The sequence below is a fragment of the Molossus molossus genome, unplaced genomic scaffold (genome assembly GCF_014108415.1).
Source record: "Molossus molossus isolate mMolMol1 unplaced genomic scaffold, mMolMol1.p scaffold_m16_p_1, whole genome shotgun sequence".
Taxonomy (NCBI): Eukaryota; Metazoa; Chordata; class Mammalia; order Chiroptera; family Molossidae; genus Molossus; species Molossus molossus.
In genome coordinates, this window is record NW_023425344.1 from 38,141,704 (window position 1) to 38,155,630 (window position 13,927).

At 43.4% G+C, this 13,927-nt stretch overlaps 1 protein-coding gene across 1 annotated transcript in view; it reads left to right on the plus strand.

The window, feature by feature from the left end:
* The window catches only part of KIT (KIT proto-oncogene, receptor tyrosine kinase), an 81,230-nt gene that overhangs the window by 46,784 nt on the left and 20,519 nt on the right, over positions 1 to 13,927 (plus strand). Inside the window, exons 6-7 of the mRNA XM_036239734.1 lie at positions 1,369 to 1,558; positions 4,144 to 4,259. Of these exons, the coding sequence (XP_036095627.1) occupies positions 1,369 to 1,558; positions 4,144 to 4,259 (306 nt within the window). The remainder of the gene's footprint in view (positions 1 to 1,368; positions 1,559 to 4,143; positions 4,260 to 13,927) is intronic.

The window sequence follows — 13,927 nt, forward strand, 5'->3', positions numbered from 1 at the left end:
TCCTGAGAGACCCAGGTTCGGTTCCCGCTAAGGGCGCGTACCTAGGTTGCAGTTTGTCCCCGGCCCTGGTCGGTCGTGCGGGTGGCAGCCACTCGATGTGTTCCTTTCACGTCGATGTTTCTCTCTCTCTCTCTCTGTTCCTCTCTCTCCCTCCCACTCTACCTGAACAAAAAAATGGGAAAATGTCCTTGGGTGAGGAAAAAAAAAAAAATTAAAAATATATATTCAGATTTGCCTTTTATGATTTTTTTTTCTGTTGCTTCTAAAAAACCTAGAAAATGCAATCCCCTGGTCCCCCCACCCTCCCCCAACCCCATAGATGTTTGATAGGAGTCAGTTCAGTTGTTCAGTTAAAAACATGGTTTGATTGTTAAAATGCTGACCTTGGCCCTGAGCAGTGTGGCTCAATTGGTTGAGTGTTGTCTGTGTACTGAAAGGTTGCTGGTCCCATCCCCAGTCAGGGCACATGCCTGGGTTGCTGGCTTGATCCCCAGTAGGGGGTGTGCAGGAGGCAGCTGATTGATGTTTTGCTCTCATATTGATGTTTCTCTCTTTCTCTCCCTCTCCCTTCCCCTCTCTCTAAAAATTTATAAACTATCCTTTTAAAAAAAATGCTGTCCTTGATTCATTTGTAATATATGAGATGATGAAAAGACCTAAGTTTTATTTTTTTCAAATACAACATTTTTATTGAACTTTTAGGTTCTCTGCCCCTTGATTTATGTCACCTTCTTATCAAATAAACATGTATATTGTGTCTGGGTGTGGGCTGTTTAATCCTTTAAATACTTTTTAACCTAATGAGCATCAAGACTTAATAGTTCCAGAAAAGTTATAAGTTAGTGACAGATCTTTCAGTAAGAGAGTTACCGAAGAGATAGAGATGGGTGAATAAACTTTTTCAGTGTGTGTCCTTTCTCACTTTATGACAGTGATTTTACAAGAGCAAAATAAATATCAAATGGCTACTTTATTTTATTTATTTATTTTATCCTCACCCGAGGACATTTTTCCTTTTTTTTTTTGTTCAGATAGAGAGGGAGGGAGAGAGAGAGAGAAACATCGACGTGAAAGGGACACATCGAATGGCTGCCACCGCACAACCAACCAGGGCCAGGGACAAACCGCAACCGAGGTACGTGCCCTTAGTGGGAGCCACACCCAGGTCTCTCTGGACTGGAGGCCGACGCTCTAACCGCTGAGCCAAACCGGCCAGGACTCAAATGGCTACTTTAAATCCTCTTACTTGTTATGGTCAGTTTATACTGGAAATCGGTCTATTATATTTGTAATCTAAAGATGAAGTTGTGTTTTCTGTTGGGTAGTTGTGGATAATGGTTTCTTTCTGTTTTATTTTGTTGCAATTAGATAAAGGATTCATTAATATCATCCCTATGGCGAATACTACAGTCTTTGTAAACGATGGAGAAAATGTAGACCTAACTGTTGAATATGAAGCATACCCGAAACCTGAACACCAGCAGTGGATATACATGAACAAAACCTTCACTGATAAATGGGAAAATTATCCCAAGTCTGAGAATGAAAGTAATATCAGGTGAGAAAAGGGCCTTTCTCTGGGGATCACACGTGTTTCTTCCTCGTCCACGTGGCTTACCAGAGCCTATTTCTGGGACCCATGCATGTTAGAGAGGACACCTGGCCAAAAAGGAAGTTTGGGGCTGCTTCCTGACGTCCTCATTCCAACATTTCATTTTGCTGTGTGTTTAGGGTGCCTCAGTTTTCTCCTTTGTAAAATAGAGGATAGTTCTTTCCTGGAGTTCTGAGGATACTTCAAAGCAGCGACTTTCATGTCCTAGGGGCACGTTAAATAATCCCCTTCAGAGAAAGGGGAAAGTTAGCACCTTTAATCATTTTTTAAAAAATTATAAGACTGCCCAGCAGAGTGGCTCAATGGTTGAGCATCAATCCATGCATCAAGAGGTCACTGGTTCAATTCCCGGTCAGGACACATGCCCGGGTTGTGGGCCCAATTCCCAGTGGGGGGCATGCAGGAGGTGGCCAATCAATGTTCTCTCTCATAGATGTTTCTACCTCTCCCTCTCCTTTCCTCTCTCTCTAAAATCAGTAAAAAAAAAAACCCAACAACAACAACTATAAGAAACTAAAAATCATTGGGTAGCTTTGGACTGGGCAGGGAACCTCAGCTCTTTTACATCAGATCTCTTGTTTGATCCTCAAAACATTGATAACAAAAATGGTGGCAATAGTAACACTATGCAAGCTGTGTGTGCCTTTTTCTACCTATGCTGTCCTAAGTACCTTTCATATATTTTTATTTATTTATTTTTTAATCCTTACCTGAGGACGTTTTTCTATTTATCTTCAGATAGAGTAGGAGGGAGGGAGGACGGGAGGGAGGGAGAAAGAGAGAGAGAGAGAGATAAAGAGAGAGAGACACACATATCGATTGGCTGCCTCCTGCACGACCCCAACCAGGGCTGAGGATGAACCGCGACCGAGGTACGTGCCCTTGACTGGAATCGAACCCACGACTCTGGTCCACGGGCCGACTCTCTAACCACTGAACAAACCGGCCAGGGCTCTTTCATTTATTAACTCAATACTTTCAGTCCTCCAAAGCCTGTAAGTAGGCACTCTTATTTCCCTTATTTCTATAAAAGAGGAAACTGGGTTAAGGTAGTTTGACCCAGATTAAAGGACCAAAAAGAGGTATGTGCCTAGATGGAGTTTGTATATTTATCCAGTCAGGAACTGTTGGCCATTGTAAGAGTGTGGGTGAGAGAGGATGGTGTTCTGTGCCAAGGCCTAAGGTTGGAGGGAGGAGAATGGATTTGGGAGGTGTCCAGGCTACCTTCTCAACAAGACTCGGTGGTTGAGGGGGGTAGGAGAGAGGGAGGAGCTGAAGATGCCCTTTAGGAGTTTGGGTCCGTCAGCCAGGTTGGGTGGTAAAAGGTGATTCCATTCAAGGAGGTGGGGAGGCTGCAGGCTTGGGGTTTGTTGAATTTGAGGTTGACCATAGCACCTCAAGAGGCAGTGTTCGGGTGGGAAGCATCCAAGTCAGGTTCCCGAGAAGCAAGCCTGAGGCAGGGGTTCTCAGGCAAGGACTCATAAGGGAGAAAGAGACCCGCCAGGGAGTGGGGGAGCAGGGCCGGGAGGGGAAAGGGAAGAAAGGATGTGGGTGAGGTAAAGCTGAGGACAGTCTGACCGCAGGGAGCTCTAAGCTGGGCTGTTGTCCCTCCCCGTGGTCAGTCACCATGGGCTGTAGACCTGGAAGGCAGTCCACTTTCAAGTGTGTCTAGCTGCCCAAGGGCAAGAGGTGGGAGAAGGTTGCTGGTGTGGGTCGTCATTAGCTGCACCCAGGCAGGGGAGATGGTGGCCTAGAAAGAGCCCTGTAGAGGAGGCGGAGGTCAGGGAAGTCTGGACGAGAGGTCAAGGTTTGAAAGTGAGCAAACAAGTAGTTCAGTGTGGGAGTGGATTGCCCAGGGCGCATGTGCAGTGTGAGGAGTGTGAGCACGCCGCTGCATACGCCCAGCGGCCTGCAGCTCGTGGGGGGCCCAGGGCTGCCCAGGGTGCCCGTCCACACTGGAGCCCCCGTCAGTGACTCCCCACAGCCACACATGCTCAGTCTACACAGTCATATCTGGTGGCCCTGCCGTGCAACAGAAACTTGAATAGTAAATACGGCAAAGGAAGCTCGGAAGAAGTCGGGGAGGAGGAACACTAGGGGATCGGGGTGTTGCAGGATGGCAGGTGAAGGCCACACCGTGACCTTGCCTCGAGGGCCCGGCAGTGTCTGCATGGAGACGGCCTGCCAGCCGGAGGTTTTTCCAGGCCAGTGTATTTAAAGCAAAACGGGGCAGGCGAGTCAGGACGGCGGTGAGAAGGTGGTCCTGGGGACAGCGCGGGAGGCGGGAGGGGCGGAGGTGTCTGCGCGGTTGTCTCTGCTGAGAGAGCCTTTCCCTCTATTCTCACACAACAGGCGCTTGTCCCAAATGAAGTGTGCGTGTGTTTGTGTTTGTTAATGCAGATCTTGTTCATACTGAGCTGAGTGAGCTGTGCTTTCCCTAAATAGGCACGTATTTCCAGGTAGAAGCTGGGAAAAACCTGTTTTCAAGGCAGGCCGTCCCCAGTGATTGATTTATTGTCCTCTCTTTGTAGATATGTAAGCGAACTTCATCTAACCAGATTGAAAGGGACCGAAGGAGGCACTTACACGTTTCTAGTGTCCAATTCCGATGTCGATTCTTCCGTGACATTTAATGTTTACGTGAACAGTGAGTAAAACCAGTGGCTCCTTATCTTTTTATTTTTTTATTATTTCAAGTTGTGGCTCGTGTTTGTAACAGCTGCAGGACTGAGCTCATTGTGTACCATGTAAATAATGTTTCATGATAATTTTGACCTTAACAAAGACCCTGTGGTTTGGTGGTTGGGAGAATGTGTACGAAAACCAGTGTCTTGGCCTACATTTCAGTGACCACGGGACTCGGCCGCCCAACTTCTGGGTGCTGCCTTTGAAGTAAACAGAGGAGCCATAGAAGTTAAAAATAACAGTTCTTTGAGGGAATGTGCATTATTGTTGATTGTTGAAATGGGGAGCCAGCCTTGGCCAGTTTGGCTCGGCAGTTAGAGTGTCGGCCCTCAGACCAAAGGGTCTCGGGTTTGATTCTTGGTCAAGGGCCCGTACCTGGGTTGCAGGTTCGATCCCCAGTCACGGTCAGGGTAGTGCAGGAGTCGGCCAATCCATGTGTCTCTCTCACATAGATCTCTCTCTCTCTCTGTTTCTCTTCCCCTCCCTCCCTTCTACTCTATTTAAAAATCAATGGGAAAATATCCTCTGGTGAGGATTAACAAAACAAAAAAAGAAAGAAAGAAGTGGGGAGCCAGAGGTTGAATAGGAGCTAGGCTGACATTTTTTTTTTGTTGTGATGCTTTCTGTTTTGGGGTTGTGATATTTCTTCTGTTGAGATTGTTCTTCCACTAAGATGATACAATGTTGATCCAGCTCAGTGAGTCCCCAGTGAGTACCACCTGGGTGTTATGGGCGAGGGTAGTGGGATGTGATTGTGGGAACCGGAACTCCTGAGTCTTGCCCTGCTGTGGCCTCATCCCCAGCAGGAGACATGTCTCTGCACAGAGGTTAAGGCCAAGGGAATATGATCACCGGCTGGGGTTTTTAACCAGGACAGGGCTTCCTCCTGGCTCTCCTCGGGGCCTGTCTGCAGATCCAGGTGCATGCCACACCACACCAGCCAGGGCACCAGAGGACAGGAGGCCTCCAAGGACAAATTCCAAGGGAGTGGCCCACAAAGTGAGCCACCCTGGGTTTGGGGGGTGACGAGACGACCTGGAACATTCCTCAGAGCACTGTGTGTGCTGGGTGCAGATGGGAGCCAGCTCCTTGTCCTCAGAAGAGGAGCTGCCTGAGGTAGTTTTTATGTCATCATCTCCCTGGTGCCGGAACTCAGTGGTGGGGGGGGGGGGTAGCATGATCCTGGTACAAATGAAGACAATAGACAGCGAGTAAGTGATCCTTGAGGTGTTTTTGATTGCTGGTCTAGAGTCTTTTGACTATGCCAATATCTCCAAAATTGTGTGTTCTGAGCAAGATACGTGTTTAGGTAAAGAGAGTCACATCTGTGCACTCAAACCCTCTTCTTAATTATAGGCCTTGTCAGAATCCTTAATATGCTGAGGTGTGCGATGCCTTGTGGGAGGGAGCAGACATCCCAAGCTTGTTTGACCACAGAAATTTCCTTTTCCAAGGAAATCGTGTTAATTAATATCTTGATTCCTTGGAACAGTTTTAATTATATGGTATCTCATTAGCCCACAATTCAAACATCTCTAGATTAATTCAGATGTTAATCAGAGGAGCTTAGTGTAGTGTAGTACACGTGAGCACAATTACCTGCTTCTGAGAAACCTTAATATTCAGGGAACTGAAGAGATGATTGCAGAAAGCCAGCACCCTGGCAGTCATATGTATATTGTCCAGCAACACTTTATTTGGGGTGCTTTAGTGAGGTGCTTCTCTAACTATCCATGGTGAAGGATTTTTTTTTTTAATTTCCAATTTATCCTGGATTGATACTTATAAAATACATAAGAACTAGTTACTAGAAAAGTGAAGTGAAAAAGAAAGATACAGAAAATAAAAGATTTTTTAAATTCATAGATTCAACAGATACAAAAAATACTGTGTCAGTTGCTCTTTCTGTACTTCCCTCCTGTGGACTAGCAACAGTGGATCTTGGACGTGGCCTCCTCCACAGACTTCACTTGGAGAGGCTCAGTAGTGGGGAATTTTATAAAATTAAGAGCCCTTTTCATCTCTCCCTGGCTTCAAGGCCAAGGAGGCATTAAGAGGTGCCTCTTTGCCCCTTTCATGCTTCCATTTCAGTGTGTGGTCTGCAGGTTGGTTGTGAGTCACTGACCTTGGGAGGACATCTAACAGTCACCTTACTTTTCTCTGGGTAGCAAAATTGCCACCATTTCACTTACCAGGCTAATTTGCCACCCAACAGGATCAGTATTAATCACTTCCGCTGGGAACTCATGCCTGTTTGAAACTAGATAGGAAATGGCATTAACCTCCCCGAATGATCCTCTCTTGGAATTCTGTTAGTGCAGGAGGCCTTCTCTGTGTTCCCAGACCTGGCTGCAGACGCCCACCCAGCTCTGACTGAGCTCCTGATTCACGGCGGTAGGTGGACAGATGAGGGTAGTGTGGGCTCTGCCCTCCTAAGTTAAGCTCTTTAGGAAATCTTTTTATTAATGTCAGTGTGTTACAAACACTACACTGACTAAAGGCATTTAGTTCGCTTTCCTCACACATCAGATTTCTTTATCTCCGGTGCTTTGATAGAGATAGCCTTTTTATGTGACACTTAAACATTTGCCTCTTATGAAATATGTCCCAGTGGTACTTCACAGATATCGTTAGCTCATTTCTAGGTTGATTTTTTTTCATTGAAAATATGAAAAAGTAATCTAGTTATTATGAGACAAGATTGTTTTGATGTTGAAATTTAAAATCAAAAGCTAAAAATAGTTTTAAATTTTAAACTTGTAGCAGTGAAGCCCGGCCGGTGTAGCTCAGTGGATTGAGCGTCGTCCCATGGACTGAGAGGTCTGAGTTCGATTCCTGGTCAGGGCACATGCCAGGGTTTTGGGCTTGATCCCCAGTAGAGGGTTTGCAGGAGGTAGCCAGTGGGTGTTTCTCACATCCATGTTTCTAACTCTCTCTCCCTTAAAAAAAAAATTAATTAAAATTGTAGCAGTGGTGTCCATTTTGACACAACATTTTAGAGTATATAGATCTATTGTGTGGTTTACTCTGTAAATAAGCTTAGCCCCAAGGATGAAAGAAATTATACTCTGTAAAAAATAGAATTAATAAAAATCAGAATAATAAATGAATAGTATTAGAAATAAATGAATAGAAATTCAGGTTACTTTTATCAGTGATGTTGATGCCTAATTGCTTAATGGATTCAGCTTTGAGAAATACTCATGAAAATCTTTGATTTTGAATGGTTAAATGCTTCATGGTTGAAAAATCAGTTTTGAAATTTTCATATGTAGATTTGGGTGTGTGGAGAAAGAGTTGTTTGTTTTTTTGTTTTTTAAACACTTAAGTGACTTAAAAAATCATGTTCTGTCAGTTTGTGTTAAAGTACCAAATGTAACATGTGAAGCTCAAAATTGTTTTAATATACTGTCTTTCATCTGTCTAAGTTGGCTCAGTGACATTAAAGGTGGTTTATAACGGCAAAGAACTGTTACATTTTTAAGCAGAACTTTCAGTGGAAATTAATGGGTGTTTTTATTAAAAACAAAACAAAAAGATTCATGATTTTTTGCCCTGAACTTGCATTACTATAATTACTCTTGCATTGCTTATCGAAGACTTTTATAGCAATCGGTTTCTTCGTTCTAAAAGTTTGATGTCTTTTGGTGAAAATGGCCATTTGTTTTTCTTGCAGATCAAAATTGGGAGAAAAATAGAGTTCTAAAAACTTCAGAAAGTATCCCCAAGTGACATCACAAGAATCTATAGGTAGCTTGTGATACTTTTTTGGAAACCTACATTCTCTTAGGTTGAAATAAATGTCACACAATAAGGTTTTTACCATAACCAGGCACAAAGAAAAGGCCAAATGTGTATCTTAACACTAATTTATCCGCGTGGCTCTTTGCCCTCTCTACCCAAAATTTCTTGAATTCATTTCAGGCTTTATAGTGGACTTAAATGTTAATTGGTAATGTAAATAAGTGTTAATCGGTAATGTAGATATTTAATAAGTTTAATTTGGCTTATAAGTTCAAATATCCCATGTGAATTTTGAAATAATTCACATAATCGTGGAAAGAAATTATGACAGACATGATAAATCAATTGTTTTTCAAACCTCTGGAATAATTTAAGAAGATCCAGTAACCTTTTTTCTTTTCTTTTCAGCTTTATGAGGTATACCTGACAAATAAAGTTGTGAGATATTTAAAGTGTACAGCATAATGATTTGATCTATGTATACCACCTTGTGAAAGGATTTCCCATCTCGAGTTAATTAACACACCCATCACCTCCCAGATTTGCCCTCTTTGTTGTGTTGTGTTTTGTTTTGGTGAACACATTTACGTTCTTCTGTCTTGGCAAGTTTCGGTTATGCACTGCAGTGTTATCCGCTGTCGGCACCACACCGAGCATTAGATCCTCAGGCCTTATGCAGCTTAGAACTGAGAGTTTGTATCCTTTTGCCAACCTCTCCCTATTTCCCCCACCCCCATCCCCTGGCAACCACTTTTCTGCTCTGTTTCTGAGTTTAACATTTTTTTTTTTAAGATTCCACATATAAGCGATACCATGCACTATGTGTTTTTCTCCATCTGGCTTATTTTACTTAGCATAATGCCCTCCACTTTTATTCATGTTGTCACAAAAGACAGGATTTTCTACTCCTTTAAGGCTGAATAATATCCGTTGTATATATATACCACATTTTCTTCCTTTTCTTTTTTATTTAGTATGTTTTATTGATTTTTTTTTTGAGAGAGAGTAAGAGAGAGAGAAACATCAATGTGAGAGAGAAACATTGATTGGCTGCCTCCTGCACGCCCCCTACTGGGAATCGAGCCCACAACCCAGGCATGTGCCCTGACCAGGAATCCAGCTGTGACCTCTCAGTCCATGGGACGAGACTCAACCCACTGAGCCACACTGGCTGGGCTATATACCACTTTTTTTTTTAATCCTCACTCAAAGACATTTTTGGCATTTATCTTCAGATAGAGCAGGAGGGAGAGAGAGAGAGAGAAACATCGATGCTAGAGAGACACATCAAGTAGTTGCCACACACAACCCCAACCGGGGCCAGGGACAAACTGTAGCCGAGGTATATGCCCCCATCAGGAACCGAACCCGGGTCTCTCCAGTCCGCGGGCCAGCACTCTAACCGCTGAGCCAAACCAGCCAGGGCTATACAACATTTTATCGATCCATTTATCCATTGATGGACACAGGTCATTTCCATACCTTGGTTATTGTGAATAATGAATGTTGCGTTGAGCATGGGAGTGGAGATATTTCTTCACGATAATGGTTTTGTTTCCTTGGGTTATATACCCACAAGTGGGATTGTGAGAGCATATGGTAGTGCTGGTTTTAATTTCTTGAGGAAAGTCCACACCGTTTTCCACAGCAGCTGCATCGGCTTGCATTCCCACCATTAGAGTACAGTTGTCCCTTGCCACTTCGCACTTCGACTTTCGTGGCTTCACTGACGCGTTTTTTTCAAATATAGCACAGTATATAAATAAAGACTCCTTCTTCGCAGAAATTCATTTATCACGGTAGTCTGGAACTGATTAACTGCGATAAATGAGAGCCGACTATATGAGCATTCTCTTTCTTCCACATCCTTGCCAGCATTTAGCTCTTATCTTTTAGCTAATAGACATTTTCACAGGTACGAGGTGATCTCTCGTTGTGGTTTTGATCTGGTAGCATTTCCAGATATGTATTATGAATTTAAATTTTTGACACATGCTATCTAGGCTATCTAGATTATAAATAGATCTCTCTCCAGTCTTAAAGGTCTGTCTTTAATCACACACCTACCAGTCCAGTGAGGGCCCGGGTGGTGGTGACAGGCAGGCAGACCGGCAGGCAGGACAGTAAGGTATAGAGAGCTAAAGGACTCCTTTCATCACTGGGCTTATATAGAACACATGAAGTGTTCAGCTAGACTGGATATCCAAATGACTGCTGAACTGCACCAAATTAACTCTCAAAAGTCACCAATTTCACTCCATTTATGGGAGAATGTTAACAGGGGTTTGAAACAATTTAAGGAAATGCTAAATAATGTATTATTTCTAAATCACTGCATTATATAATTAGCATGCTGTCTGGTGTGAACGATTATTTATAGATAATACAGCATACCCAAATCAAAGTAATAAATCACCCAGAATGAGGCCTCTTGATGAGAAACTTTCCCTCTGACCGCATTTGCAAAATCTGGGCTGCCTTATATGTGTTTTTGGTCATTGTTAATTTTAGTTATGGGCGGCTAAACTATCCTCCTGCTAAGAAGAAGCCACTGTAAGTGTAACACCCCACAAATAAAGCACATTCCCAGTCCACCATCTGGCAAAGGTGAGGGCAGACCTGTCAAGCCGGCTATGTACATAGATGACTTTGGACTGCCTGCCAGCCGGCCATCTGGGTCACCCACCTGGCTGGAGGTGTCAGGGACCTTTTGTTACCGACCCTTCCGGGTCAGGGACCCAAACCAAGGTCCTTCTGCTCAGTGCCATTTGCACCAGGAGAACAAGACTTGAGTTGGGTAAAGCAGAGCAGAAACTTTCTTATTTGATCAAGGAATGGAGAAGGGTGAGCTTATGCTGTAACGGCACCTCTCCTTGACTGGGAAGGAGCCTTCTGGATTTATAGGCTGTAGCGTAGAGTGATTAAGTTCTTTTAGACACACACAATTATTCTCCTGTTGTACTCAGCCCTCTTGCACACGGTATTTTGGGCACACTGTGCCCGGCACCATCTCGGTCTTTGCGCTCAGCACCGTGGTCTTTGCGCTCTGCCCTTCTCATATGCAGTTGGGAATCTTTTTCAGTTCCTGTAAGCAAGCATAGCTTGTGACATAGTTTAGGTATTGAGACACGTTAGTGTCTTTTGGGTGATAGCCTGGAGACACTTTTCCCAGGGTAAAATAATAACGGTGGGCCTGCCTTTAAGGACTGCTCGGTTGGGGAGCTTTGGGTTCGTGCCTTTCCAGATTCTCAGGAAATGAGAGTGAAGTTACTAGAACTTTGCCTTTTTCAAAGTGGGAATGTTTTCTTACCTCTTAACCTCTTAGCCTTTCTATTTCCATTTTTAAAATATGATAGGACCTTCCAAACATAGGGTGTCCAAACCATACCTGGGTTAGAGACTAAGAGTTTTTTAGACTTGCTGCTGACACACTAATCTGTTGAGTTTGCTGGAGAGGCTTTGCTTTGGCAGTGCCCCCCCATCTTTGCACCCCATTAGGTGGATTCTAGTACACCTACTCCTGTATTAAATTACTGGAATTCTTAAAGCAAGTGCTTAATAGAACTCCTGTTGGATATATTTACCTGCCTGGAGCATTTGCTGTGAGGCTACCACAGTGACTGGGATGTAGCTGGTTTTGTGCAAGCATTTGTACACTTGTGTTTTTAAATTAAAACAATTTTTGGCCCTGGCCAGTTTGGCTCAGCGGTTAGAGCATTGGCCTGCGGTCCAGAGAGACCCGGGTTCGGTTCCCGCTAAGGGCATGTACCTCGGTTGCAGTTTGTCCCCGGCCCTGGTTGGTTGTGCGGGTGGCATCCACTCGATGTGTCCCTTTCACGTTGATGTTTCTCTCTCTCTCTCTTCCTCTCTCTCCCTCCCACTCTACCTGAACAAAAAATGGAAAAATGTCCTCTGGTGAGGATAAAAAACAAACAAACAATTTTTGAAATTATAAAAATGTTATGTGAAAGATGATAAAAAAAAAAACATAACATAAGCAAAAATAAGAATCAGGCCTGTTTAAAATACCCCTATTACTATATATTTCTCAAGACCATTAAAAAAATTTATTTTTACAAAAATTAGGTTCTGTTCTTTGTAACTTTGTGTTTTGGCGCTGAACAATAAGTATGTTTTGAGCATCTTTCCACGTCATAAAACACTATCCCACCGAGCATCATTTTGGTATCTTATTGCATGGATAGTTCATAATTTCTTTAACCCATGTCTGACGCAATTTTGAGACATTGAGCAGTGTGAGGTGGGACTCTGAAATGATGTGACTAGGTTTGAAAAAGAAACCTGTCTGACAATTAAAGTTTATAATTATCTTGGTTCATCTTCAATGAGCGATCTTACCTAAGTGCCCGGAAGTCGATGAGGCTATCACTTGTCATGATCGCTCACGCTGCTGTCGGGGGCAGGTGTCATGCAGCGTGCACTGTGCTGGCGTTAGGGACAGCTCTGAATTAGGGGATGCTTTTCAGGTCTTATGGTGGCAGTTCATCTAGGTAAAAATAGCTGCTTGCCTTTCTACATTAATATATCTGGTGATAACTGACACTGTCTGAACTCTGTTTTTATTTTCTGTTCCTGAACTGAAATGAGGTTTTGTTCTTAAATTGCTTTGGAGTTATGAGTGTTGTTTTTGATGTGACATTTTAATATCTGCTTCTTATGAAGACAATCTCTGTGGACACAGGAGTTGCTATAGACATTTAAATCGGAGTAAAAGGGCTATCATGGTAACCTACTTTTAAAGCAGAGTTTGATGCTCTTCTATTCTGAAAAAGATTCGGAAATGTGGCCCTGAACTAAAGAGTCTCATCCTCCACCTTCCCCGCCTTGGGCCCTCCAAGTGTTGGTATCATTATTTTTCTTTCGTGGGTCATCACAAAGTTGGTCTGGTAGGGTGTGTTGTTAATTTGGGGGATCTGTGTAAAGACCACACTGTTAGGAAACAAGGTAACCTGTGTAAATCAGTAGATCCTGTGTGAGTGTGATCTGGCCTTTTTGTCATGCGTTGGAAAGGCAGGAGAACCAGGTTTAGGTATCCAACCATGTCAGCTTATGCTAGCATTGACCCTGAACTTGGGACCTACTTTCTTAAAAAACGCATGAGAAGCCCCTTTTATGTTAGTGGAACTTCTGTACGGAAAATTTTTTTCCAGTTGAATCACATGTGTTTTTACATCAAAATTAGCCTCCTTCATTTACACATGTATACAGGGTCACCTATAATTTAGTGGAAATTTAAATAACTCTAAAAATAGGCACATAATTTTTCTATGGGCATTGTGTCAATAAGCCTTCTCCTCCACTTCTGAGTTATGTGGCAAAATGAAGTCACTATTTTTAGAGTCGTACTGTGATGTGTGTTCACGTCCCCCTCCCCGCGCTGGGGCGCACGGCTGGTGTTTCCACTTAGCGACGTTGGCGGAGGAAGGCCTTCTCCAGGTAGTTTCCTCGTTTGTTTGATCTCGGCATCGCCAGCTCCTTTCGATGGCTGTTCAGAACCGGCGTTGTCAAATTACAGGCCAGATTCAGTCTGCAGCCTGTTTTTGAATGGTCTGTGAGCTAATAGTTTTGTTTTTTAATGGTTCCAAAAATCACCGGAAGATATTTATAAGACATGAAAGTAAAACTTCATTGTCCCTAAATCAAGTTTTATTGGGACACAGAGGTGCGTATTGGCTCACGTGTCCTTGGCTGCATTGGTGCAGCGGCAGAATTATCTGTGAGAGACCCTGAGTGGCCCACAATGCTTAAAATATTGCCTGATTCCTCCTTCACATCAGAAGTTTGCTCACCACTAGTTTAGAATATCACTTCCTTAAGAGAATGATTTTTTGAAATGGTAGATGCTCTGTTAGAGATAGCTGGGGA